General features: G+C 53.4%; 1 protein-coding gene across 2 annotated transcripts; it reads left to right on the top strand.

The window, feature by feature from the left end:
* The first annotated feature begins 570 nt into the window (after positions 1-570).
* LOC132669424 (myosin-7) lies at positions 571-23,416 on the top strand. Of its 2 annotated transcripts, none has more exons than XM_078448386.2 (40): positions 571-649; positions 2,048-2,101; positions 2,567-2,775; positions 3,068-3,211; positions 3,504-3,660; positions 3,841-3,868; positions 4,475-4,583; positions 4,667-4,759; positions 4,863-4,926; positions 5,253-5,351; positions 5,586-5,689; positions 6,336-6,474; positions 6,577-6,695; positions 6,809-6,958; positions 7,223-7,393; positions 7,976-8,285; positions 8,570-8,637; positions 8,992-9,079; positions 9,983-10,100; positions 10,228-10,351; positions 10,617-10,753; positions 10,995-11,250; positions 11,872-12,114; positions 12,264-12,440; positions 13,224-13,369; positions 14,482-14,572; positions 15,275-15,664; positions 15,879-16,005; positions 16,201-16,319; positions 17,247-17,443; positions 18,026-18,209; positions 18,390-18,555; positions 18,692-18,816; positions 19,924-20,232; positions 20,454-20,657; positions 20,780-20,905; positions 21,109-21,384; positions 22,331-22,426; positions 22,549-22,683; positions 23,280-23,416. In XM_078448386.2, exons 3-40 carry the CDS (start codon positions 2,575-2,577, stop codon positions 23,295-23,297), a joined length of 5,808 nt encoding a protein of 1,935 aa, XP_078304512.1. In that variant the 5' UTR covers positions 571-649; positions 2,048-2,101; positions 2,567-2,574; the 3' UTR covers positions 23,298-23,416. The 2 variants fall into 2 exon arrangements, with proteins under 2 accessions (XP_078304512.1, XP_078304513.1); XM_078448387.2 differs by having other exon boundaries at positions 580-649; positions 2,551-2,775.
* Positions 23,417-25,138: the final 1,722 nt, after the last annotated feature.

The following is a 25,138-nucleotide window of genomic DNA, read 5'->3' as shown; positions in this document are numbered from 1 at the left end:
CCATCTCTAAGCTCCCTGGTCATTCCACTTGGCTTGGAAACCTTCTGCCAGCTGCCCCAGTCTAGCCCCCTCCCAGGGGCCATGCCCCCAACTCTGCCATACCCCTCTGCTATTGACACTCAGCCCCTTCCCGTCTCACTGTTGGATGCAGGACCCAGGCCTGGAAGCAGAGAGGACACTATGCAAGTGGGGCTGGGCCAGCGGAGGAGGTAGGGCAGGAGGGGCAGCAGTGTCAGAGGCCAGGAGAGCCCTGGGGGAGGGCCAGGGCCCTGCCTGCCTGAGGTCATGGTGGTCTGACCAGTCCCCTCTCCTGCCAGCTATGGAATGTGAAGCCTGGCCTGGGAGATATTTTGGCTGCACTTTGAGCCATCCCCGCCCCCTGGAACTCAGACCCTGTACACTCCATGCCATAACAATGACGACCACTTCCAATTGTTTCCTAGCTGGGGGGGTGGGGGTGGGGAGAGCACTTTGGGGAAAGGGGGGGAGCCTGGGGGAAATGCTTCTAGTGACAACAGCCCTTTCTAAATCCGGCTAGGGACTGGGTGCAGGTGGGGGTGGGGGTGCCTGCTGCCTGATATATACAGCCCCTGACCAGGTCAAGCTCCACGGCTCTCCCCTGTGCTCTGTCTTTCCTTGCTGCTCTCAGGTAGGAGCGCCAAGCAGGAGGCCTTCCTCTGGGATAAGGGGGCCCCAGTTTCAGGAAGGGGCTCCTCTAGGAACAGCAAGCTGCATGCAGGGCTTCATGCAGAGTACAGGTCTGATCATTGAGCACACATGTGCAGGTCTAAACATGAGTGTAGGTGCCCTGGGAGTGGGAGGGCTCATGTGTTGGGAGTGTGTGTGGATGTCTATATATGAACATATGGGACCAGAATGCATTATGCATTAGAGGTGTGCGCGCGTGCGTGTGTGTGTGTGTGTGTGTGTGTGTGCGTGCGTGTTTTGTGTACAAGCATGCAGTCTCAATGCATGGTGAGGGAGGGTATGTACCTTACTGCCTAATTAAGATACAAAAATGTCAAGTGGGAGACATGTTTATGATCACGCCTGAGGATAGCTGGTCCATTTGAGGGGAGGGAGAAGAGGATGGCAGAGAAGAATTACTTAGGAAGTACATATGCTTCAAAGCTAGTTCTACGGTGTCCGTAATGAGCAACTACGTATATCCATGCACGTGGAGGTGCTTGTGTGCACATTCAGAAGTCGAGACTGCTACAGCATGTGTACACCCTGCAAAAGGAGCTCACAGGCGTGTGGTGTGCCTGACCCAAGTGTTTGTATACTTGAGAATGTACAGTGATATGGACTTATTTATACTGGACAAATACTTAACATGCGTGTCTGTTGCCCAGGCATGATGGCACAGTGGGAGGGATGTGTGTGCCAAGGTAGAGGAAGGAAACGTGTCTGTATGAGGCATGTGTGTGAGCAGCAGGCATATGTGTTCATCAGAGGACATATGGAGAGCTTTTGGCTGTGTGATGGGTGTGCCTATGAGAGGATGCCCACAAGGGTCTCCTCTCTGAGAGGGTCTACCAAGACTGACAATCAAATGGGAACGGAATGGAAGAGAACTAGATTTAGTCATGAGACATGGGCTAAAGGCCTGGCTCCACCACTAAATAGTTGTTGTGTGTTCTTGGACAAGAAAGCCTCTTAACCTTGCTTTCTTCATCTGTAGAACAGGGTGAAGACTGAGTAAGAGAGTGTGCATAAAAATGCTTTGTAGACTGTAAAGGACTGAACATATGCGAGCATTAGTTGTTTCTCAGGTGGCTCAAAGAAGGCAAGTTTCACTAGATGAGTATAGGCAAGGGAAAGACCATCTCCAGGTGGGAGGAGGATGAATGGACATCAGGAAACTGTCAGAACTATTGCCTAGGAGAAAGGGCAACAGTGTTTAGAAAGCCAGACAGAGGACAGGACCAGAGAAGCTGGCCACCACTCCCCACCTGTTTGCAGACCTAGGGGAGGGGCAGGTGCTGAGGGGCAGAGCCAGAGAGCAGCAGGGAGTTGGCCCTGACACAGCCTTCCTTCTTTCCAGGTCCCCTGCAGGCTTGAGCCCCTTTCATCTAGTACACACATTCGAGAAACCAAGGTAAGGAAAGCAGAAGATGGAATGTGGGGGAATCTGGGAAGATTGGCCATGACAGCCCCAAAGCCAGGCATGGGACTCTGTTTCTGCCTTGTCTTGGGGAGTATGTCTTGGTAACCAAGAGCTCCTTGCCTGTGACTAGAGAGGAGGTGCCAAGGAGGGACAAGGATAAGAGATGGATGGAGTTAACTTTCTGCTCCCATGAGAAGCCCAGAACGCTCCTCCCTCCTCTAGGAGAGCCCCAAGCTGAACAAAAGTTAGCCTCCCTTTCTGCCTGACAGGTTTGCTAGGCTATTACATGGTTGAGGGATAAGCTCAGGGAACCAGGGACTCACAGTGACCCCCCTGACTCATGAGTACGGTGCTAGGCTCTGGGGCTCCCACTGAAACAGAGAACCCAGGGAAGGGAGTGGAGGGTGGGCGGACAGGAGGGCCGCCAGCATCTTCTCCAGCTCCCACCCACTGCAGGCACAGCCATGGTGGATGCGGAGATGGCCGCCTTTGGGGCCGCCGCCCCCTTCCTGCGAAAGTCAGAGAAGGAGCGGCTGGAAGCCCAGACCCGACCTTTTGACCTCAAGAAGGATGTCTTCGTGCCTGATGACAAAGAGGAGTTCGTCAAGGCCAAAATTCTGTCTCGAGAGGGTGGCAAAGTCACTGCTGAGACTGAGCATGGCAAGGTGGGCAGCAGGGCTGGTATGAGTGGCCCTCCTGGACTCCTCCATAGCTGGGGTACACAGAGAGGGTTGCCACCAGGACCCACCCCATGCAGACCTGAGGACAGTCCGATTTCCCCTTCCTCTGGGCAGGGCTCCACACCTGCCAAATAGCCCTTCTCCTTCCCAACATCCCGTCTGTCTTCTCTATGATCACCGGTGCTTCTCTCTTGAAAACCACTGTCCTAGAACTCACCTGACTCCTTTCTGGGAGGAGGGAGGGCTGACCGTACGGCCTGCATGTGGACTGTTGCAGACAGTGACCGTGAAGGAGGACCAGGTGATGCAGCAGAACCCACCCAAGTTTGACAAGATCGAGGACATGGCCATGCTGACCTTCCTGCACGAACCTGCCGTGCTCTACAACCTCAAGGAGCGCTATGCCTCTTGGATGATCTACGTGAGTGCGCCCTCCAGGACATCCTCTGAATCTAGTAGCTTCCTGGTCTGCACAGGCCTGCCTCCTGGAACCCCAGGTTTCTGTTCTTTGTGTGCAGCCATTACAGCACTCTATCTGGGCCCCTGCCTCCCTGGTTCAGTTCTAATACCCCCCCAGGCTGGGATTACTCAGATTTAGTGCTTTCATAGATTTTCCTTTCTCCTCTTCCCCTCCTGGAATGGTTCTCTAACTCTGAAATCTGCCATCCTCCCCTCTTCATCACCAAAAAGTCAACCCTCCTTTTCTACCCTAGACCTACTCGGGCCTCTTCTGTGTCACCGTCAATCCCTACAAGTGGCTGCCGGTATACAATGCAGAGGTGGTGGCTGCCTACCGGGGCAAGAAGAGGAGCGAGGCGCCACCCCACATCTTCTCCATCTCTGACAACGCCTATCAGTACATGCTGACAGGTGACAGGCCTTGACTGGAGGGTTTTCTGGAGAACCCCATGGGAGGGAATGGGCTTATTGGTTTGGGCCACTGGGAGATGCCTGGAGAGAGGCAAGGAGGTGGGGTGGTAGGGTGGGTGGATGCCAGGCAAAAGCATCCTGTGTGGCTCCTGATTTTTCCTCCCCACTTTCTTCCAACAGACAGAGAAAACCAGTCCATCCTGATCACGTGAGTGTACCTCCTACCCTGGTCCCTTCCAGAACCTCCCTGACCCCAGCCCCCATCAGGGACCTCAGATCCCATCAAGGACCCGCCATTCTCTTTTCCCTCTACCTTCATGCCAGTTCTTCTTTCTCCAGTGACCTTTACCCTTGCCTTTGCTCCCCTGCTTCCTTTCTGCTTCCCACTCCTGTGGTAGTTTTCCTCTCTCCTTCCCTTCACTCTCTCTCCTCCAACTCATGGCTCTCTTATCCATAAGCCCAGAGTCACCGTCACCGTATCTTCTTCCCCTCCACACTTTCTTTCATCTTTCCCCATTCTGCCACGCCCACCGCCCCCCATTCTTTTCCAAAATGGCCGAGGCCCATTGCCTCATGTTGACCTTGCCTAGCTAAGACCAGCAAACCCGGCATTTTCCTGTCATCCTTCCTGGTGCTCTCCCTGACACCATGTGTGTCGGAGTACAGCTGTGTGCTTGGGATGCACGTTACCCGGAAGCTCCTGCTTCAGGGCTCCCACTGTCGAGTAGGACCAGACATTCTCTCCTGACTTGAGGCCTGTTTGTCTCAAGCGGTGTCTGTTCATTGCCTAATGAGCCCCTGCCTCTCCCGACAGTGGGGAATCTGGGGCAGGAAAGACTGTCAACACCAAGAGGGTCATCCAGTATTTTGCTGTTATTGCCGCCATTGGGGATCGCAGCAAGAAGGAGCAGACCCAAGGGAAGGTAGGCCTGTTGTCCTCCACGGGCCTGCACTGCAAAAAGGGAAGGGGAGACCTCTCACCAGCCATCCTTCCTGACCTCTGCAGGGCACTCTGGAGGACCAGATCATCCAGGCCAATCCTGCCCTGGAGGCCTTTGGCAATGCCAAGACAGTCCGGAATGACAACTCCTCCCGCTTTGTGAGTGGTCCCTGACCTTGGGTTTGGGACTTGGGCTGGTGAAGGGATGGTGTCAAACATGAGCCTGGCCTCCACTCGTCACCACTCTCCTCCATCTCTCTAGGGGAAATTCATTCGAATCCATTTTGGGGCGACCGGAAAGTTGGCGTCTGCAGACATAGAGACCTGTGAGTGCCATGCATCTGCTAGGACTCAGCTTGAGCTCACCCTCATTCTAAGTCATCATGATCCCAACCTGTCTCTCTCCTCTCTCTGTCTGTCTGCCTTTCTGTCTCTGTCTCTTTTGTGTTTCTAGGTCTATATATTTCTCTCTCTCTGAGACTCCCTCTGGTCTTTCTCCACCTCTCTCTCTGCATGTCTGTATGGGAACCTCTCTCTCTTTGTCTCTCCCTTTCCCTCTGCCTTTTGCTTGCTATGCTTATCATTCATTTCCCTCTATTTCCTTGCACTTAAATCCCAACATTTCTCTTTTTTCTCCGATTACTGTTCACAGACCTTCTGGAAAAATCCAGAGTTATTTTCCAGTTGAGAGCGGAGAGAGACTATCACATTTTCTACCAAATCCTGTCTAACAAAAAGCCCGAGCTGCTGGGTGAGTCAGAGCTACCAACCGAGACCAACTATCTCCATGGCAACCTGGTCCCCTCTGCTTGAGGCTGCTTGCTAGCATGCCCTGGGTTTATGGCACTGCTGGATTCAGTTCTGTGGGATGTGGGACCACATTAAGCCTTGTCATGTGCTTTCCTGCAAGTCCTGTGCTGTGGTAGGCAGCCCCAGCGAGAGCCAGGGGGTTGTGCCTCATCCTAACCACATCTTTTCTTCCCAGACATGCTGCTGATCACCAACAACCCCTATGATTATGCATTCATCTCCCAAGGAGAGACCACGGTGGCCTCCATTGATGACGCTGAAGAGCTCATGGCCACTGATGTAAGTGTGTGAGAACCTGGTTGAGAGGTGAGGGGACAGGCAGTGAGGGGTAAATGAGGCCAGTTCAATGGCTCAGTAGGAGAGCTGAGACACTGTCTATCTCTTATTCAAAGTGGTATGGCCTTCCCCATGGGGCAGAACAAGCCTTATGACCACTATGTGTTGGGAAATAGGTGTGATGAGACAGTGGTGGCCAGTATTTGATGTTCAAGCAAAAAGGGCTGAACACCATGAGACAGAGAAGCAGACAAGACAAGAAGCAAGGCATCACCCAGGGAAGAGGGGTAGGTCATGCAGTCACCATGGGGCTGGGGCAGGCTGTTAGGTGAAGACCAGAGATAGGTATAAATGGTTCCAGCAGGGAAGCAAGTATAGGGCCCAGATGAAGGACAAAAGTAGAAATCATGAGTGGGTAAACAGGGCAGCTCCAGAGGACAGTTGTGACCACAGATGCCAGATCTGGGGCAGTATGCACACCATCTTGCTCTTGTACTGCCCATCTTGGTGTTGGAGTTTCCTACCGGGTATGGGAGTATCAGAAGCCACAAGGATTCAGGAAAGAAGCTCTGTCTCCAACTGAAGCAGGATCTCATTTACGTACCATACTTCCTATTCCGGGGTCCACCAATATGGGATTTGCCTACAGAATGCCTTTGATGTGCTGGGCTTCACCTCAGAGGAGAAGAACTCCATGTACAAGCTGACGGGTGCCATCATGCACTTTGGAAACATGAAGTTCAAACAGAAGCAGCGAGAGGAGCAGGCTGAGCCAGACGGCACTGAAGGTAGGAGTCTGGATGCTGGAGGGCAGCTGTGGAGTCACTGAGGGCCACATCTGTAGAGGAGTCAACCCTTTACCAACTTGGCTGCCTACCCTCTCCTTTCAGAGGCTGACAAATCTGCCTACCTCATGGGGCTCAACTCAGCTGACCTGCTCAAGGGGCTGTGCCACCCTCGAGTGAAAGTGGGCAATGAATATGTCACCAAGGGGCAGAATGTCCAGCAGGTGGGTCATCTTTAGGAGATAAATGGGGAGGGTGCTGGAATGCTGCACTGGGGGCTTTGGAATTCACTGTCCCCACTAACTCTGCTCATCTGGGTCTCTCCCTTACCTTCCAGGTGGCATATGCCACCGGGGCACTGGCCAAGGCAGTGTACGAGAAGATGTTCAACTGGATGGTGACACGGATCAATGCCACCCTGGAGACCAAGCAGCCACGCCAATACTTCATAGGGGTCCTGGACATCGCCGGCTTCGAGATCTTTGATGTGAGTTGGGGGAGCCTGGGTGTGGGGGAACAGTAACTCACTCATTCGCACCTGTGACCATCATGGCCAGGAGTGGGAAAGGCGGTGGGGCTCAGCGGTGATAAACACATCATCCTGTCTTCCAGTGGGGGCTCCCTCTTCCTGGCCTGACAGAGGAGGGGTCCGGCCACACTCCTAACTGGGCTGGGGCACAGGCCTGGGCTGACCCCACTGTCCTCTCAGACCTCTGCCTGCCTGACCCGCTCCACCCCTGCCCCCCCGCAGTTCAACAGCTTTGAGCAGCTGTGCATCAACTTCACCAACGAGAAGCTGCAGCAGTTCTTCAACCACCACATGTTCGTGCTGGAGCAGGAGGAGTACAAGAAGGAAGGCATCGAGTGGGAGTTCATCGACTTTGGCATGGACCTGCAGGCCTGCATCGACCTCATCGAGAAGGTGCTGCCTCCACCTGCTGCCTAAACTACCCACTCACGCCCTACATGAATGCCCCAGACAAAATGGCAGCCCCTCTCTCTGCTGGGGAACATGATCTCGATCCCAAGCCCTAGTTTCCAGAGTCCTGTGTTGTCCTGACCACCCAGGACAGGATGGCACAGGAGAGCCGAGGTCCCAGGGGCTTGAGAATGGACACAGGGAGGACAGGCAGCTCCAGGAAAGCCTCTCATATCAGTATGTTTAAAAGCCCTGGTTTAACCTGGTTTGAGCACTGGGCAGGGAAAAACAATGTATCTGTTTTCAACCCCAACATCTTAGGGATCTGGGCAATGCAGTGGTGTGTAAAGCACCTAGAGTATCCACATTCCCAGACTTTCACAAAAGTCCCTCTGAAATCACACAAAATCTTCCACCTTGGGAAAGCTTGAACAGGTGCAAGTTTGTAAATAACTGTACTGAAAGCTAAACCTGATACCTTAACACCCAAAAGAGGCATCACCATAAACAAATATTGACCTTAGAGTAGGATCCATCTGCATCTGCATGAAGCATGCTCAACGATGTTTTTCCCTCGACCCTCAGCCCATGGGCATCATGTCCATCCTGGAGGAGGAATGCATGTTCCCCAAGGCCACTGATATGACCTTCAAGGCCAAGCTGTTTGACAACCACCTGGGCAAGTCCAACAACTTCCAGAAGCCACGCAACATTAAGGGGAAGCCGGAAGCCCACTTCTCCCTGATCCATTACGCCGGCACCGTGGACTACAACATCCTGGGCTGGCTGCAGAAGAACAAAGACCCACTCAACGAGACGGTGGTGGCCTTGTACCAGAAGTCCTCCCTCAAGATGCTCAGTAACCTGTTTGCCAACTATGCGGGTGCTGATGCACGTAAGTAGAGACTGGGGCTCTGGGGACTATAAAGCAGCGTTTCTGACCTGGTTCTGAGACAGGTTCATTGCACATTCCACCACTTTTGTGTCAGGTTTGCCCCCAAGGGGTACAGGATCAGTGAGATAGAATGGGGGTGGAGAGGCAGAGGCCCCCATAGTGAAGACCCTCACCTGGTGGCCAAATGCCTGCAAAGACATAAAGAGAGCCTGTGATTGTCCACCCCCCAACTCTGGCCTCCCACATGCCCACTCAAGCCCCTTTCCTTGACTCTCCTTCCACAGCTGTTGATAAAGGCAAAGGCAAAGCCAAGAAAGGCTCATCCTTTCAGACTGTGTCAGCTCTGCACAGGGTGAGTCTGTGAGCCCAGCCCCCACCCAGCTAGGCTCCCCAGCACCCACCAGCCCTGCTCCTTCCTGCCTTTCCATCCCTGACTCCCCTGTCTCCTCCTTCCCTTGTGACCCCTTTCCTTCTTTGTCTTTCTTTCTCTCCATTCTCTCTCCCTTTGTGGGCTGCCCTCTCCTCTCTTCTTCTCCCATCTCAATATCTCCCTTTCCCTCTGGTCTCAGGCTGTCCCCTCCTCCATGTCCTCCCCAACATTTCTTCATTCTCTCTGTCTTTCTTTCCCTTCCCTCCTCTCCTCTCCCTTCCCTACATCCCTCTCCTTCATCTGCATTACTTTTCCCTCCTGCACTTTGGGCCACAGGAAAATCTGAACAAGCTGATGACCAACTTGCGCTCTACACATCCCCACTTCGTGCGTTGCATCATTCCCAATGAGACAAAGTCTCCAGGTGAGCCCCAGAACTTGCCACTGCTGGCCACATGCCCCAGGCCCCGGGGACAGGGCTTCCTAAGCCATCTCCTAATCCCCCACAATGGTGGTTTCCAAATGACACTCTCCTCCCATCCCCTATGAGATAGTAGACTACTCCCACCCACCCCCATTTCCTTGCATTTGCAGTGTGATTCGGGGGCCATGTAATGCACTTAAATGGGCATCGCCTCATGTCATGCAGCCCTCCAGTGAGACATTTAGAGATTGTTTACCCTTTTTTGACTGATTAGGAGTTGGAGTCTCAGGGGCCTGGATTCAAGGCTTGGCTAACTCTGCTCTGGTCAGCTTAGTGACCTTGGTGAAGTCCCTTAAACTCTCTGGGTTTAACTCCTCTGGGATTAATTTCTTCTCTAGAAAATGGGATATATTTGCCCTGGCTACCACCTATGATAATAAACACAATATAAAATACAGAATGCGAAAGTCTTTTGGTTACTCTTAAGAGTATAGCTAGGAAGGGGCGCCTGGTTAAGCAGCCGGCTAAGCATCTGACTTCGGCTCAGGTCATGATCTTGCGGTCTGTGAGTTGGAGCCCCACATCAGGCTCTGTGCTTACAGCTCAGAGCCTGGAGCCTGCTTCAGATTCTGTGTCTCCTTCTCTCTCTGCCCCTCTCCTGCTTACACTCTGTCTTTCTCTCTCTCTCTCAAAAATAAACAAAACATTAAAAAAAATTTTTGTTAATAAAAAAAAGAGTATAGCTACGAACAAAATGAAAAAAAAAAAAAGGACCACTTTCCATTATTAAATGACTTGCTAAGGTTACGGACTAGTGAGTGACAGAGCGAGGATCAGAGCCCAGAACTTTTGGCTTGGTCCAGTACTCTCCCTACACCTTCCTCCCCCCATCTCCTGCTGCAGGAGTGATAGACAACCCCCTGGTCATGCACCAGCTGCGCTGTAACGGTGTGCTGGAGGGCATCCGCATCTGCAGGAAGGGCTTCCCCAACCGCATCCTCTACGGGGACTTCAGGCAGAGGTGGGTACAAGGTCTCCCAGAGCTCAGGAAACAGGGGGAGCCTGGGCAGTCCACAGGTGGCCCTGAATACTGTGGGCAGAGCAGGTCAGTACAGAACGTGGGTGACTCTGGGCACCTCCTTCTCCAGGTATCGCATCCTGAATCCAGCGGCCATCCCCGAGGGCCAATTCATTGACAGCAGGAAAGGGGCAGAGAAGCTGCTGGGCTCCCTAGACATTGACCACAATCAGTACAAGTTCGGCCATACCAAGGTAAGGGAAGGGAGGAGACAAGCTGGTTACAGAAAGACTTCTCTCGTCCTTTGGCTTCTCACCTCGTACCTCCTTCCCTTTGACCAATCATCTTAGGACCATCTCTGAAAGGCATGCTTCCTTCCCTGTGAACCCTCCAGCACCACCCCCATCCCAGCTCTAGCTGCCATTGACCTCTTCCCTCCAGTTCTTTCCTAGGGTGTCACCCTCCTTAAAATGACCCTCTCTTCTTTCCCCTCCTGGCCCATCCACCCCTCGCCCACAGGTGTTCTTCAAGGCTGGGCTACTGGGGCTGCTGGAGGAGATGCGTGACGAGAGGCTGAGCCGCATCATCACCCGCATCCAGGCCCAGTCCCGGGGTGTGCTCTCCAGAATGGAGTACAAGAAGCTGCTGGAGCGCAGGTGAGAGCTTCAGAAGGAGGCTCCTGACCATCTAAGGCCAGGCTGGTTCAGGGGCAGTGTCAGGAGAAAGCTCACTGAAATTTCAAGCAAGCAGACCAGCAGGAAGGGCTCCTACAGACCCAGGGTGGGCTTCACAGCCAGAGCGGCATAGAGGAAGGAAGGGCCATTACTTAGGAGTCAGGGCCTTAGGACAGGAAGGAGAGAGGGGACTCTCTCACCACCCCTTGCTGGGCCCCTGCAGAGACTCCCTGCTGATAATCCAGTGGAACATTCGGGCCTTCATGGGGGTCAAGAACTGGCCCTGGATGAAGCTCTACTTCAAGATCAAGCCACTGCTGAAGAGCGCAGAGACAGAGAAGGAGATGGCCACCATGAAGGAGGAGTTTGCACGCATCAAAGAGGCGCTGGAGAAGTCAGAGGCTCGCCGCAAGGAACTGGAGGAGAAGATGGTGTCCCTGCTGCAGGAGAAGAATGACCTCCAGCTCCAAGTGCAGGCGGTGAGGCTCCTGGGCCTTTGCTAGCTTGCCTGCCCTGCTCAGCCAACATCTCCCACACACCCTGTACTTCCCCGCCTGGGGCTCACCTTCTCCTCTCATAGGCACAGGATTCTAGGGTCAATACTTCAAACACCTCCAAGGAGGTCCCTCCAGAGAATGAATGGGAAGGGGAAAAGAACTACCTTTTAAAAACAGACTTTCCACCTGGATTCAGCCTGGATCCACAGCGTAATAATTTTGTGACCCTGAGAAAACCACATGTTATCTTTGAGTCTCAATGACCTCATCTCTGGACGGGGGATAAAGCTGCCCATCTCACTAGGTTGTAAATATGTGAAGTGCTGGCATCTGCAAATGTAGCGTCTTCCCTTCAGTGGAGTAGACCAGAGGAAGAAGGCCAACTAAAGAGACTTCTGATTCCCTTCCTCTCTACTTCCATCCCCCAATGTTCCCATCATATTGTCCTGCAATTCTTCCCTACCTCATTCTTCTGAGGTTTCTCTCAGCTGGGATATCCTGGAGCTGCCCTCCTACAGTGAGGGCTGAGCCTCTCCCTCCCTGCATCTGTTAGGGCAACCACCCCACCCACTGATCAGCCTCCCCTCTGTGCCTTGTCCTCAGGAACAAGACAACCTGGCTGATGCAGAGGAACGCTGTGACCAGCTGATCAAGAACAAGATCCAGTTGGAGGCCAAGGTGAAGGAGATGACAGAGAGGCTGGAGGACGAGGAGGAGATGAATGCAGAGCTCACTGCCAAGAAGCGCAAGCTGGAAGATGAGTGCTCTGAGCTCAAAAGGGACATTGATGACCTGGAGCTAACACTGGCCAAGGTGGAGAAGGAGAAGCATGCAACAGAGAACAAGGTGAGGGCAGCTCCTTCTGGCTCCAGCCCAGGTCTCCTCAGGATTCCCAAACCACAAGGTGGTCCTGGTCCTTGGCATTGGACATCCCCATAGACATCTCCAGGCTGGTGACCTGTGACCCTAAAGGGGATGGGGGTCTTGGTTGGCAGGTGAAGAACCTGACAGAGGAAATGGCTGGGCTAGATGAGATCATCGCCAAGCTGACCAAGGAAAAGAAGGCTCTGCAGGAGGCCCACCAGCAAGCCCTGGATGACCTTCAGGCCGAGGAGGACAAGGTCAACACCCTGACGAAGGCCAAAGTCAAGCTGGAGCAGCAGGTGGACGATGTAAGTAGATTGTCACAGGGCCTAGATATACCATGTCCATGTCCATGTCCATGTGTATTTGTGTGTGTGTGTTTAGAAGGATGGGATTGGAGAGTATTCCCTCCCCTGATAACTTTCTAAAAGGGAGCTGGGGAATAGCAAAGGGGAAGAGTGATCAATTATGAGTTATCCATTTCATCCTACTGATATGATCAACAGTAGAGATGGGCTTCCTTTTCTCGATTTAGGGTCAAGCCTTTATATCTCTACTTTCAACCATAGGATTAGAGAGATATCACATAAAAAGTGATACATTTCTTTGAGAATTTTGTGAGACTCCTCAAGGAGGATCTTTGGACCTCTAATATTTTAGGCAGGATCTGGTCCTCAGTGATCATTGTTTTGCAGATAGTTCTCTGTGCATATGTCCATGGGCTCACTTATCACCCCATGTTATCATTACTGAAGTATCTGTCTCAGCCCTAAGACCAAAAGCTGCCTTTAGGTAGGACTTGGATTTATTCAGGGTTGTGTCTAAAGTGCCTAACACAGGTCTGCAGAAGCTGAGTGAATGAAGGCAGCTTTGGGGTTTCAGCACACAGCCATTCATTAAATCATTTATCAAATGGTTACTGAGCATCCCTCTATACCAGGCACTCTCCCAGTCCTCTCGCCCACTCTGGGGAAGCTTTTCCGAGTCCTGGACATTTCTTAGGATTCCCTAACCCTGGAGTGACTGAGCTTCCAAATCACCAAATCAGGACGATTGGTTTTACGGGGCACACTGGTCCTTCTCTCCACCAGCTGGAGGGGTCCCTGGAGCAGGAGAAGAAGGTACGCATGGACCTGGAGCGAGCAAAGCGGAAGCTGGAGGGCGACCTGAAGCTGACCCAGGAGAGCATCATGGACCTGGAGAACGACAAGCAGCAGCTGGACGAGCGGCTGAAAAAGTAGCGTGCTCCCCTCCCTGGTGCCCTTCCTCCCCCTCAGCTCAGCGGACTGTTCTGCCCATGACAGTACATACTGCCCCAAGACACCCGCCCTCAGAACCCCATGCAGCCTCCATCAGTGGCTACAAAACTGTGGGCAGAGGCGTCCAGGAAGAGGGCCTTCCTCCCCCAGACACATGTAGCCAGGCCCCGCAGTCCTCCCTGGCAAAAACTTGAACTTGGATCCCTCAAACCTTTTCTTCCTGTTGGGGAGTGAAGAGATGGAAAATAACAGCTCACCTCCTTTTTCACACAAGTCTCTTTGGAGACCAGTTGCTTAACACTGAGGAAGGTTCCACACAAAAGCCTCTCAGGAAAGGCTTTTCAGGTCCTTCACAGAGAACCTGGAGGACCACAGAGAAGCGGGTCAGCTGCCACACTTGAGCAGTGCAGGGTCCTATGAACTTGTGGATCCAATCCTTATTGCAAATTCTACCAAAATTGTATAGATCCACTTTCCACACTTGGGAAACTGAACCTGCAGGATGTATTTGGACAATCAAGGATCTTATGGTGCTTTAGGGTCAGGATTTCGAAAGGCTCTGAGAGTTATCATGATTATATCCTCATTGGGCTTGCTTCTGTTCAGGAATCTTTACACTTCTCCAGACACAGCATTTGTTGAATGAACTAATGACTATATCATCCCATGGACCCTCAAACCACCTTCTAATAATGGTATTTTGAGGCCCACTTTACCGAAGCAGAAATGAAGGTTCAGAAAGGTTAACCAAAGGGTCTAAAGTAACAGTAACAGAATTAAAGGCCATCAGAGCAAAAAGGGGCCTTTGAAACCATCTCATCCAATGCCTCATTCTACAGAACCACAGAGAGGAAGTCCCACAGAGCCCAGGTCTTGTCACTCCACCTGCGATGCTCTGCCAATTACATTTCTTGTTGGACTTCAGCCCTTCAGCATGTGTTACATTTTCAGGGACTCTACATCAGCCCCAGACGCTATTTTTCTAGTGAAATCCTGCTCTTCATTTTTTGTATTACCATTTCCAACCACTGGTGGGCCCTCCAGGTGCCCAACCAACCTTCCTCACCTTACCCTCCCCACTTCTCTACAGGAAGGACTTTGAACTGAATGCCCTCAATGCCAGGATTGAGGATGAGCAGGCCCTCGGCAGCCAGTTGCAGAAGAAGCTCAAAGAGCTTCAGGTGAGGTGTGGGATGCCTAGGCTGGAGTCCCTGGGCTGGCTGTCAGCCTCCTCGACCCCCTCCTCCAGGATGTCCTCCCCAGCATTACAGGCACTTGCTATGTGTCCATGAGGGGAGATGCTGAGCTACACCAGCACACCCATGAAGCACCCCTTGGAGGGGCTGGGATGACATAGGAAGAGACCTTGAAAAGGTCACAGGTGTAGGAGGCAGAAATCCTGGCTTCCTGTCTCAACTCTGGCTTAGCTGGTGACCGCGGGGAGCCCACTCCAGATCTCTGAGTCTGTGTGTCTCCCCTGTTACCAATGGCTTTTAAGGTCCCTTTAGCCCCAACAATCTTTGACTTGTATTCTTACCCTAGAGAAGACACCATGTGAGGTCTTTAGATAAACATGGCTCTCTCATTCTAAACTTTTCATAGTTTTGCTCCTAAACTGCTTAAAATATCCCTAGAAGATAAGTCTCTTTGTCCCTCTTAAAGTGTGAGCTTCAACCCCCTGTCCTTCCAACAGACAATGTATAATGTTCGGGACTGAAGGAGGGCTAGCTCAGCAGCCAAAACATCTTCCCTAAATCTTTTATTTCCACTTCTCTGCTGATAGAACTGAACTGACTTGCTATTCCAGACAGGCCAGGAATGTTCTGGAGCCCTGGGGTGGGATCTGCAGGCGGTGGGTCTGAGCTTTCTGTGTCCTGGCCCAGGCTCGCATCGAGGAGCTGGAGGAGGAGCTGGAGGCCGAGCGCACCGCCAGGGCCAAGGTGGAGAAGCTGCGCTCAGACCTGTCCCGGGAGCTGGAGGAGATCAGCGAGCGGCTGGAAGAGGCCGGCGGGGCCACGTCCGTGCAGATCGAGATGAACAAGAAGCGCGAGGCCGAGTTCCAGAAGATGAGGCGGGACCTGGAGGAGGCCACGCTGCAGCACGAGGCCACGGCAGCGGCCCTGCGCAAGAAGCACGCCGACAGCGTGGCCGAGCTGGGCGAGCAGATTGACAACCTGCAGCGTGTGAAGCAGAAGCTGGAGAAGGAGAAGAGCGAGTTCAAGCTGGAGCTGGATGATGTCACCTCCAACATGGAGCAGATCATCAAGGCCAAGGTGGGCTGCCCGCTCACCCTCCTTGCACCCAATTCCCTCCACCCACCTTCACTTTCTGTGCATGTCTTCTCTCTTCTCTGATGGTCCAGTTTCCCACTTCTCTTCTTCCACCCTGTTCTCCCATCCTCTCCCCACTATGCCTCTCCTCTTCACTTCTGTACATGCACCCCTTACAACCCTTCATCCACCGTATCCACTCCCCTTCCTCCCTCAGGCTAACCTGGAGAAGATGTGCCGGACCCTGGAAGACCAGATGAATGAGCACCGAAGCAAGGCCGAGGAGACCCAGCGTTCTGTCAACGACCTCACCAGCCAGCGGGCCAAGCTACAGACTGAGAATGGTAAGCCCCCCTCCACCTCCCCCATTTCTAAGCCACCCAGCCTTAGGGAGACACTCACATACGTGTACACACACACACACACACACACACACACACACACACATCTCCAAAGAGTGGGGCCTAACAGTTAAGGGAAGGGTTGGGGAGAGAGGTGACTGACCTTCCGGAGTTGAGTGTGCCTGGGTTCTTCTCCAGGTGAGCTGTCCCGGCAGCTGGATGAGAAGGAGGCACTGATCTCCCAGCTGACCCGAGGCAAGCTCACCTACACCCAGCAGCTGGAGGACCTCAAGAGGCAGCTGGAGGAGGAAGTTAAGGTGAGGCCGAGACTCAGGCCACTAGGTCCAGGCAGGGAGCAAGCAGGTCCCAAGAATGAGGCTTGCTGTTTTTCATTGTTCTCCCATTTTCCAAAAGGAATAATAGCCCAGAGCCTACCACATGCTTCCTAAATCTATTGCCCAGGCTGAGGCCCTCTGCCTTTCTGTTGCCATCTCTGGAGAAAGAGGGGCATGGGATAAGGATGCCTGGGTTGGGGAAAGTGAGGCAGAGAAGAGGAAATAAACTAGGCAGGAATGATTGTCTTGGCTGGGCACAAGTATGGGGTGAAGGAACAGTACAAATAGGTCTTGGGATTAGGAGGGCAATCTGAAAACTAGAGAAAGAAACTAGGGGCACCTGGGTGGCTCAGTTGGTTAAGTGCCTGACTTCAGCTCAGGTCACAACCTTGTGGTTTGTGGGTTTGAGCCCCATGTCAGTCTCTGTGCTGACAGCTCAGAGCCTAGAACCTACTTCAGATTCTGTGTCTCCCTCTCTCTCTACCCCTCTCCAGCTCTGTCTCTCTCTCAAAAATAAACATTTTTTAAAAATTTAAAGAAAAGGGGTGGAGGAGAATATGACTTTTTTTAAAAAGGCCAGGACTTCCATCGTAACCTGTCCCTTAGAGCTTGGTAATCTTGGGGGAACCACCTAACCTCTCTGAGCCCCCGTAAATGAGGACGAGGTCAATAATGCCTGCTGCAGTGAAGAGCAAGGAGTGGTGGGCATGACACATTGTGTGAACTGTACAATACTATATGGACATGCTTTGTTATTAGTCCTCAGTAGACTTTTCCGGGTCCACGGGGGAATTAGAAATAGGTGAGGTCCCGGGGAGGATGGAGAAACTAGGGTGAGCATGTGGGCACTGTCTGGGGTTGTACTTTGGAGAAAGCTGAGCCCACCTTCCGGTTCCCACCCCTCCCCAGGCGAAGAACGCCCTGGCCCACGCACTGCAGTCAGCCCGACACGACTGTGACCTGCTGCGGGAGCAGTACGAGGAGGAGACGGAGGCCAAGGCTGAGTTGCAGCGCGTCCTGTCCAAGGCCAACTCGGAGGTGGCCCAGTGGAGGACGAAGTATGAGACAGATGCCATCCAGAGGACAGAGGAGCTTGAAGAAGCCAAGTGAGTCCCGGGTGGCCTGCCTCTCACTGAGGCCTCTCTGCAGGCAGGACACAACCCTGTCCAGACCTGGGAAGATTCTGCACCTTGGGATAGACGTTTGGCCAGGTTTTGACAACACAGGAGAACTCTGTCTGGGGGCCCCCCACTTCTTTCTCCTCTCAGGGAAGCTTTTTGCTCGCGTTATGTTTCTCATCCGAATATAAGACGAACAAAAGGTTTGTCTGAGGGCAGAGTGCTCCCACCTGGGGCAGGGTGCTGTGGTGGGATGAGGGATGCGGGGTGGGGGGGGTGTTGTAGTAGCCCATGCGTCCTCCATGTCTGCAGCATACAGGCTGGCCCAGGGTCAGGGGAGACCACCTGGAAGGCCCTCTTGGGTTCTGTGGGTCTTCACAACCTGCCACCAAGACCCTCTGCCTGCCCGGCTCTCAGCCCCCTGGGGCCTGTCCTCAGCATTTCCAACAATGCTTCTGAATTTTCAAGGATTGTTTTCTAGAACACTCACGTTGTTTCCCCTTGTCCAAATCTATACCCTCCATCTTCCCCACCCTCTCCCATCTGCCACACCCCCACTGCCCTGGGCAGGAAGAAGCTGGCCCAGCGGCTGCAGGATGCCGAGGAGGCCGTGGAGGCCGTCAACGCCAAGTGCTCATCCCTGGAGAAGACCAAGCACCGGCTGCAGAATGAGATCGAGGACCTGATGGTGGATGTGGAGCGCTCCAATGCAGCCGCCGCAGCCCTGGACAAGAAGCAGAGGAATTTCGACAAGGTGGGCCCAAGCTGGGGGCCGCAGCCAGGGGCGGAGCAGGGAGGCCAACGTCACCGTGAAGACTGGGACCTCCTCCTTGAGGGCAGGGGAGGAGGCTGAGCCCAGCCCAGGGACCTGGGCAGGCCCTGGAGCGGGGCTGGGGCGGGGCTGGGGGCCACGCAGTGAGCCAGGTCCCCACAGATCCTGGCCGAGTGGAAGCAGAAGTATGAGGAGTCGCAGTCAGAGCTGGAGTCCTCGCAGAAGGAGGCGCGCTCTCTCAGCACAGAGCTCTTCAAGCTCAAGAATGCCTACGAGGAGTCCCTGGAGCACCTGGAGACCTTCAAGCGGGAGAACAAGAACCTTCAGGGTGCGCTGAGGCCTGAGAGACCACGGAGGGGCGGGGGGTAGCGTCCACATGTGGTGCCACCCAGGGGCTCCAAGATGTGTGCTCCACATTTTGGACCACAGCAGCCCCCAGCTGAGTGGCCCCGTTCCTTCCACAGAGGAGATCTCCGACCTCACTGAGCAGCTGGGTTCCAGTGGAAAAACCATCCATGAGCTGGAGAAAGTCCGGAAGCAGCTGGAAGCTGAGAAGCTAGAGCTGCAGTCAGCCCTGGAAGAGGCTGAGGTGTGTGTGTGTGCCAGGTGGCGCGGGGTTGGGGGCGGGGCGGAGCCGAGCCCTAGGCTGTGGTCCCTGTTCTCATCTCCCTGTTGTCTGTTTTGTTCACTGTTCCATCCTTAGAGCCTAGAACAGTGCCTGGTACATAACAGCCACTCAACAAACATTGTGGAATGAATGAATGAATGAATGAGTGAATGGACAGGTCACTCTGTTCCTTCACACAAACATTTTACCCATTACATCTTAGACAAGATTTCCCATTTCCACTCCCCTCTCCTTTCCACCTCTGCCTTCCACTTCAGCATTTTTTTACATTCTGAGCCTGATTGCTGTTGGTTTCCTTGGCAACACCTTTCCTTTCATTTTCCTCTTTGTCTTCACAGCTCGCTCTCCTCTGTGAGGGTCTGAATCACCTTCTCTTAGGCCTGTTTTTTTTTTTTCTTTTAAATTCACTTTTCTTCTCCCTCCTTCTGCTTCTTTGACTTAACCACTTAATACCACTCTTTTTTTTTTTTTTTTTTGATTTCTTATTTAATGTTCTATAATTTTTTTTTTTTTATTTTTTAATATATGAAATTTACTGTCAAATTGGTTTCCATACAACACCCAGTGCTCATCCCAAAAGGTGCCCTCCTCAATACCCATCACCCACCCTGCCCTCCCTCCCACCCTGCCCTCCCTCCCACCCCCCATCAACCCTCAGTTCTCAGTTTTTAACAGTCTCTTATGCTTTGGCTCTCTCCCACTCTAACCTCTTTTTTTTTTTTTTTTTTCCTTCCCCTCCCCCATGGGTTTCTGTTATGTTTCTCAGGATCCACATAAGAGTGAAACCATATGGTATCTGTCTTTCTCTGTATGGCTTATTTCACTTAGCATCACACTCTCCAGTTCCATCCATGTTGCTACAAAAGGCCATATTTCATTTTTTCTCATTGCCACGTAGTATTCCATTGTGTATATAAACCACAATTTCTTTATCCATTCATCAGTTGATGGACACACTTAATACCACTCTTGAACTCACTTTGTATCCATGATTCATGGACAGACCCCTGCCTATGGCCCTGTGCCCTGACTGTCTGCCTTGGACCCTCTCTCCCCACCTTCTTCCAGGCCTCCCTGGAGCATGAGGAGGGCAAGATCCTCCGGGCCCAGCTGGAGTTCAACCAGATCAAGGCAGAGATCGAGCGGAAGCTGGCAGAGAAGGACGAGGAGATGGAGCAGGCCAAGCGCAACCACCTGCGGGTGGTGGACTCGCTGCAGACCTCCCTGGATGCAGAGACACGCAGCCGCAACGAGGCCCTGCGGGTGAAGAAGAAGATGGAGGGCGACCTCAATGAGATGGAGATCCAGCTGAGCCACGCCAATCGCATGGCTGCTGAGGCCCAGAAGCAAGTCAAGGGTCTCCAGAGCTTGCTGAAGGTACATGGAGACTCCTGACGCAGGAAGTCACCTTACTCAGAGACAGACTGGCCTCCATGTGGCCAAGTTGGTGGTGATGTCCCCTGGCCACTGCAGAGACATCTCACAGGCCCTCCTGACCCACCATATTGGGCTCCGCACCGGCATCCATCCTAGTGTAACAGCCTTCCGATGGGCCCAGAGGCCAGCCGCTCTCTCATGCCCACCCTCCTGATCTGCAGGACACCCAGATCCAGCTGGACGACGCGGTCCGTGCCAATGACGACCTGAAGGAGAACATCGCCATCGTGGAGCGGCGTAACAACCTGCTGCAGGCTGAGCTGGAGGAGCTGCGGGCCGTGGTGGAGCAGACGGAGCGGTCTCGGAAGCTGGCGGAGCAGGAGCTGATCGAGACCAGCGAGCGGGTGCAGCTGCTGCACTCCCAGGTGAGCAACTCCCCTGGGCATTCCTGGAGGGAAGCACGGGCTGGCCGGACTCAGCACGTGAGGTTTGGAAGCCACCCATGAATGCTCAGTACTTTTCATGCTCTGCCCACCTTGGTCCTCAGAACACCAGCCTCATCAACCAGAAGAAGAAGATGGATGCAGACCTGTCCCAGCTTCAGACTGAAGTGGAGGAGGCCGTGCAGGAGTGCAGGAACGCCGAGGAGAAGGCCAAGAAGGCCATCACGGATGTGAGTGACTGCTCCCCTTCCTGCCCCCGCTAAAGACATGGGGCCCTGGGTCCAGGCCAGGCCACTGTGCCGTGGCAAGTTGACTCTGTAGCTGCGTGAGTCTGAGGGCCTCGGGAAACAAACGCCACGATGGGAAAAAGGTGATCCTCAAGGGACAAGAGGCCCCGGGCCTCTGTTCTTTTACACGTGTCTCCCGTCCCCAGGCTGCCATGATGGCAGAGGAGCTGAAGAAGGAGCAGGACACCAGCGCCCACCTGGAGCGCATGAAGAAGAACATGGAGCAGACCATCAAGGACCTGCAGCACAGGCTGGATGAGGCCGAGCAGATCGCCCTCAAGGGCGGCAAGAAGCAGCTGCAGAAGCTGGAGGCCCGGGTGCGGGAGCTGGAGAATGAGCTGGAGGCCGAGCAGAAGCGCAACGCGGAGTCGGTCAAGGGCATGAGGAAGAGTGAGCGTCGCATCAAGGAGCTGACCTACCAGGTGCGGGCGTGGGGGCTGCTCTGCAGCTGGACCCTCTGCACCGTGACCTGAAGCCAGGGAGACACCACCACGAGGGATGAAGTGCTCTCTCGTAGCCTCCTCCAGGACAAGGAGTGGGAATGCAGCCCCTGGCTGCCCCATTTCCACCCTGCCTAACTGTCTTCTACCCGAACTGTCCCCTGGCTAGAGTTCAGCCTCTGAGCCCCCTGGCCTAGGAGCTCTACCTCCAACCTTCACCCTCCACCTGTCCCCTGGGGACAACACTGAGAGCTCCAGACAGAGCTCACCCAGTGCAGATTACCAGAAAGCAAATATGTTGCCAAATTCTGGTTGGGTGCCATGACCACCAAAATACACGAAAAATACACCAAAGTCATTGAACAAACCTCAGAATTTTTTGTTTACCTATAGAGATATAGACTTTAGCTTTCCCTTATGTTTTCTAGAATCAGACTCCTAATTAGATTTTGTTTTTGCTCTAATCCAAAAAGTTACCATCTCTCTATACACACGTCATGCTGGGTTCTAGAGCAGGAGAGTTTTTCTCCACGGGGCCCCAAGACCCCTAAGGGCCTGCTCCTCAGAACAGTGCACACACATGAGCTTGTGCACAATTTCAGGAGTCTCAGCAGCTCCCTAGACTCTCTCCTGGCACAACCATTAAAAAATTATAATTTTTATGGTAGAAAAATTATTTTAAAAATAATTTAATTAATTTAATTTATTTAATATTTTAATTTAATTAGTTACTTTTTAAATTTAATTATTAAATTAAATAATTTTTTACCATAAAAATTATAAGGAGGGTGCAAGTGTTTGTTGGGGATTAGAACGTAGAATCGGGTGAGGATGTTACATTCAGGGTAACGACCACGGCGGGGGAGGGGTGCGCTGCCTCCTATGAGTGTGCCCTCCTCACTCCTAACTCTGCCCCCCTGACCCCCAGACGGAGGAGGACAGGAAGAACCTCCTGAGGCTACAGGACCTGGTGGACAAGTTGCAGCTGAAGGTCAAGGCCTACAAGCGCCAGGCCGAGGAGGCGGTGAGTAGCTCTTCTGGGAGCCTGAGGGAGGAACATTGCTGAGCCAGTCCTCCAGGCTGGGAGGCTGAAAGAATCTCTGGCCTCCCCTCACCTCATCCTCCCCCCTCCAAACCCCCCTGCAGGAGGAACAGGCCAACACCAACCTGTCCAAGTTCCGCAAGGTGCAGCACGAGCTGGATGAGGCAGAGGAGCGGGCGGACATCGCCGAGTCCCAGGTCAACAAGCTGCGGGCCAAGAGCCGCGACATCGGCACCAAGGTGGGTCCCTCCTCTGGGCCCCACTAGTCACCGCATGTCAGCACACCTGCCAACATCAGCGTCCCCCAGACAGAGCCCCCTCACATCAGGGATGCTTCCTTTTCATTCATTCCCCACAACTGAACCATGAAGCCACAGAGGGTGAGGTAATGCCATCCTCTGTGATTTCTAAGATTCTTCCAACTCCAACTTTCAATGATTTTGTGAATCCCAGCCCTAAGGTGTTCAGCAACCCTAGTAGGTGCCAATTTGTATATACCCACTGTGTCTATGTCTCAATTCAACTGCTGGCCTCCTCTTGTTTTCCACCTAGTTTAGGCCTACAGCCTTGTAACTCAGTCCTAAAATGGACATCCCAGAGGACTCCTTTGTCCTTGCCCAGGCTTATTCCCTCTGGCTGACCTCAGAGCACTGCCCTCCAGCCCTCGCTCCTCCACACCAGCCCTTAGGACACATCCCTCACATGGGGGCCTCCCTCACGCCCAGAGCAGTCCTCCACCCCATCAGGTGCCCCGTCTCCCCTTTGTTTTCTGTGCCCATCCCTGCCCAAACCCCACCTCCCCATAGCTAATTTGGACTTTGTTTCCTTTCACAAGGGCTTGAATGAGGAATAGCTTTGCCACGTCTTCTTGATCTGCCCAGTCCCGAGGGTGCTGACGAAGCCTCCAGTTCCAGAGTCTATATAGCAGCCCCTTTGGATGAAGCAGAATAAAGCTATTTTCTTTGAAGCCAATACCCTGCCTTCAGACTCTTCTTCAAAGCCTTCCAGCCATGGGGACATGAACGGGGTCAGGGGGATAGGGGATGGGAATCCAGGAGAGGAGGGGCGGCTTTATACACAGCCCAAGGAGGCCTTCCTGGAAAGCTGTGAGTCTCTGAGCATCCTTGGTGCAGGACTGACCCAGATGCTCCCCTTCACCTCCTTCTCAGCAGGTGACACCTCTCCTCCCAGTCCTCTCCCTGGCCCAGAGACCCTCAGGGTTAAGGGAAATTTAGGAAAACCTTTAAGTCTTGCCTAGAGCAGGCAGAGCCCATCAGCTATGGACTTATATCCCAGCTGATTGACACTACCCCCCACCACCCCTAACAGCACCAGGCCTGAGCCTCCAGGAGGAGGTTTAGTGTGTAGGGGTACCCTCTGATGTGTGGGGTAGTGACTTCTAAGTCCCAGTCTACAGCAGGTCTCTGAGAGGGCACACGGACTCATAGCTGTAGCCCATCATCCTTACAGATGCAGCCACCTCTGTCTCTAAGCAACCTAAGGCCAGGGCGCCTTCCTCATCACAGTCAGAACTGTACCCTGGGCCCACCCTCCTCTCCTCCTCTCCTCCTCTTATCTTCCTCTTATACTCCTCTCTCCACAGCACTTCTTTCTTCTCCTTCACTTCTTCTTGCTGTATCTTCCTTTCCCAAGATCCTCTTCACCTTGCTTGCTGGAAGATGGAGGATCTTTGGCCCATTTATGGCCAGCCATATGGAGGGGAGGCAGACAGATAAGGGACTGTGGAGAGGAGAGTCCCAAGTGAGCAGGACTCTGGGGAGGGGAGGGTGGGCGGCCAGAGGGCTCGGGAGTGGAGAAAGGAGCAAGCCTCTCCCCAACTAAACAAGCCTGGCCCCCTGGAGTCACTGCCACACCTGGGCTGCTTAGAGAAGGCCTGGCCCTATGGATCACAGCATCTTGCAAGGAATGGGGCAGTCAGCCACCCACTGGGAACCCCAGAAGGCCTGGCTAGCCCTGGACTGAATCTCCTGCACCTTACCACACAGCCATCCCAGCCAGGCTCCTGGTCACCCCTACTCTGAGCAGCCAGAAAGAAGGCCTACCCCAGGAAGAATCAGAGAATAGAAGGACAGGGAAGCAGGGAGAAAGGGGATAGGGAAGGAAAAAGGAAAGAACTGAGGAGGGTGACAGACATCAGAGAGAGTGGGGAGACTCAAGAAATCGAGGGGGCAGAGGACCAGGAGAACCAACAAAGAAAAAATACAAGTAGTGAGGAGGCCTTCACGGGTTCCCACCCTTCTCTTTGAGGCCCCCTCCATTCACCTGCCCTAGGACCACCTGGGAACAATGAGGAGATTGGTAGAGAAAAGGGAGATGCAGGGACACCCTGAGGACATAAGCTCCCAGAGCAGAGAAGAGAGGCTGGGGACACAGTGGAGACCACATGGTGAACAGCAGCAGAGCCTGGCAGCCGGCAGTAGGAGGAGAGAGAGGAGGAGGGGGCTGATGGGTGGGAGAGCAGAAGGGCAGGGTGGGCCTTGAAGACAGATGCTGCAAGAGCTGAGGGAAGTGACACTGAGCAAGGGAAGAAATCCGGGTCACCTTCAGATGTGAGGTAAATCAGCAAGGCCAGGAATAGTGACATTAGAGAGGGGTACAAAGACCTCGGAGTGAGACGTGGAAGCAGAGAAGAGACAGGCAGAGGGTGAGCGGAGGTCGAGCTGAGAGAAAGCA

This window comes from Panthera onca, chromosome B3 (genome assembly GCF_046562875.1).
Source record: "Panthera onca isolate mPanOnc1 chromosome B3, mPanOnc1 haplotype 2, whole genome shotgun sequence".
Taxonomy (NCBI): Eukaryota; Metazoa; Chordata; class Mammalia; order Carnivora; family Felidae; genus Panthera; species Panthera onca.
The sequence above is the reverse complement of the archived record's forward strand: the minus strand, read 5'-3'. Positions and strand labels throughout refer to the sequence as shown.

What these genes read in the sequence shown, in the direction of transcription:
- LOC132669424 (XM_078448386.2), top strand. Translation starts at nt 2,575, where the DNA reads ATGGTGGATGCGGAGATGGCCGCCTTTGGGGCCGCCGCCCCCTTCCTG. An exon ending in AAGAGCTCATGGCCACTGAT is followed by an intron (nt 5,690 to 6,335) that starts GTAAGTGTGTGA and finishes ATTTGCCTACAG; the next exon opens with AATGCCTTTGATGTGCTGGG. An exon ending in CTGGACGAGCGGCTGAAAAA is followed by an intron (nt 13,370 to 14,481) that starts GTAGCGTGCTCC and finishes ACTTCTCTACAG; the next exon opens with GAAGGACTTTGAACTGAATG.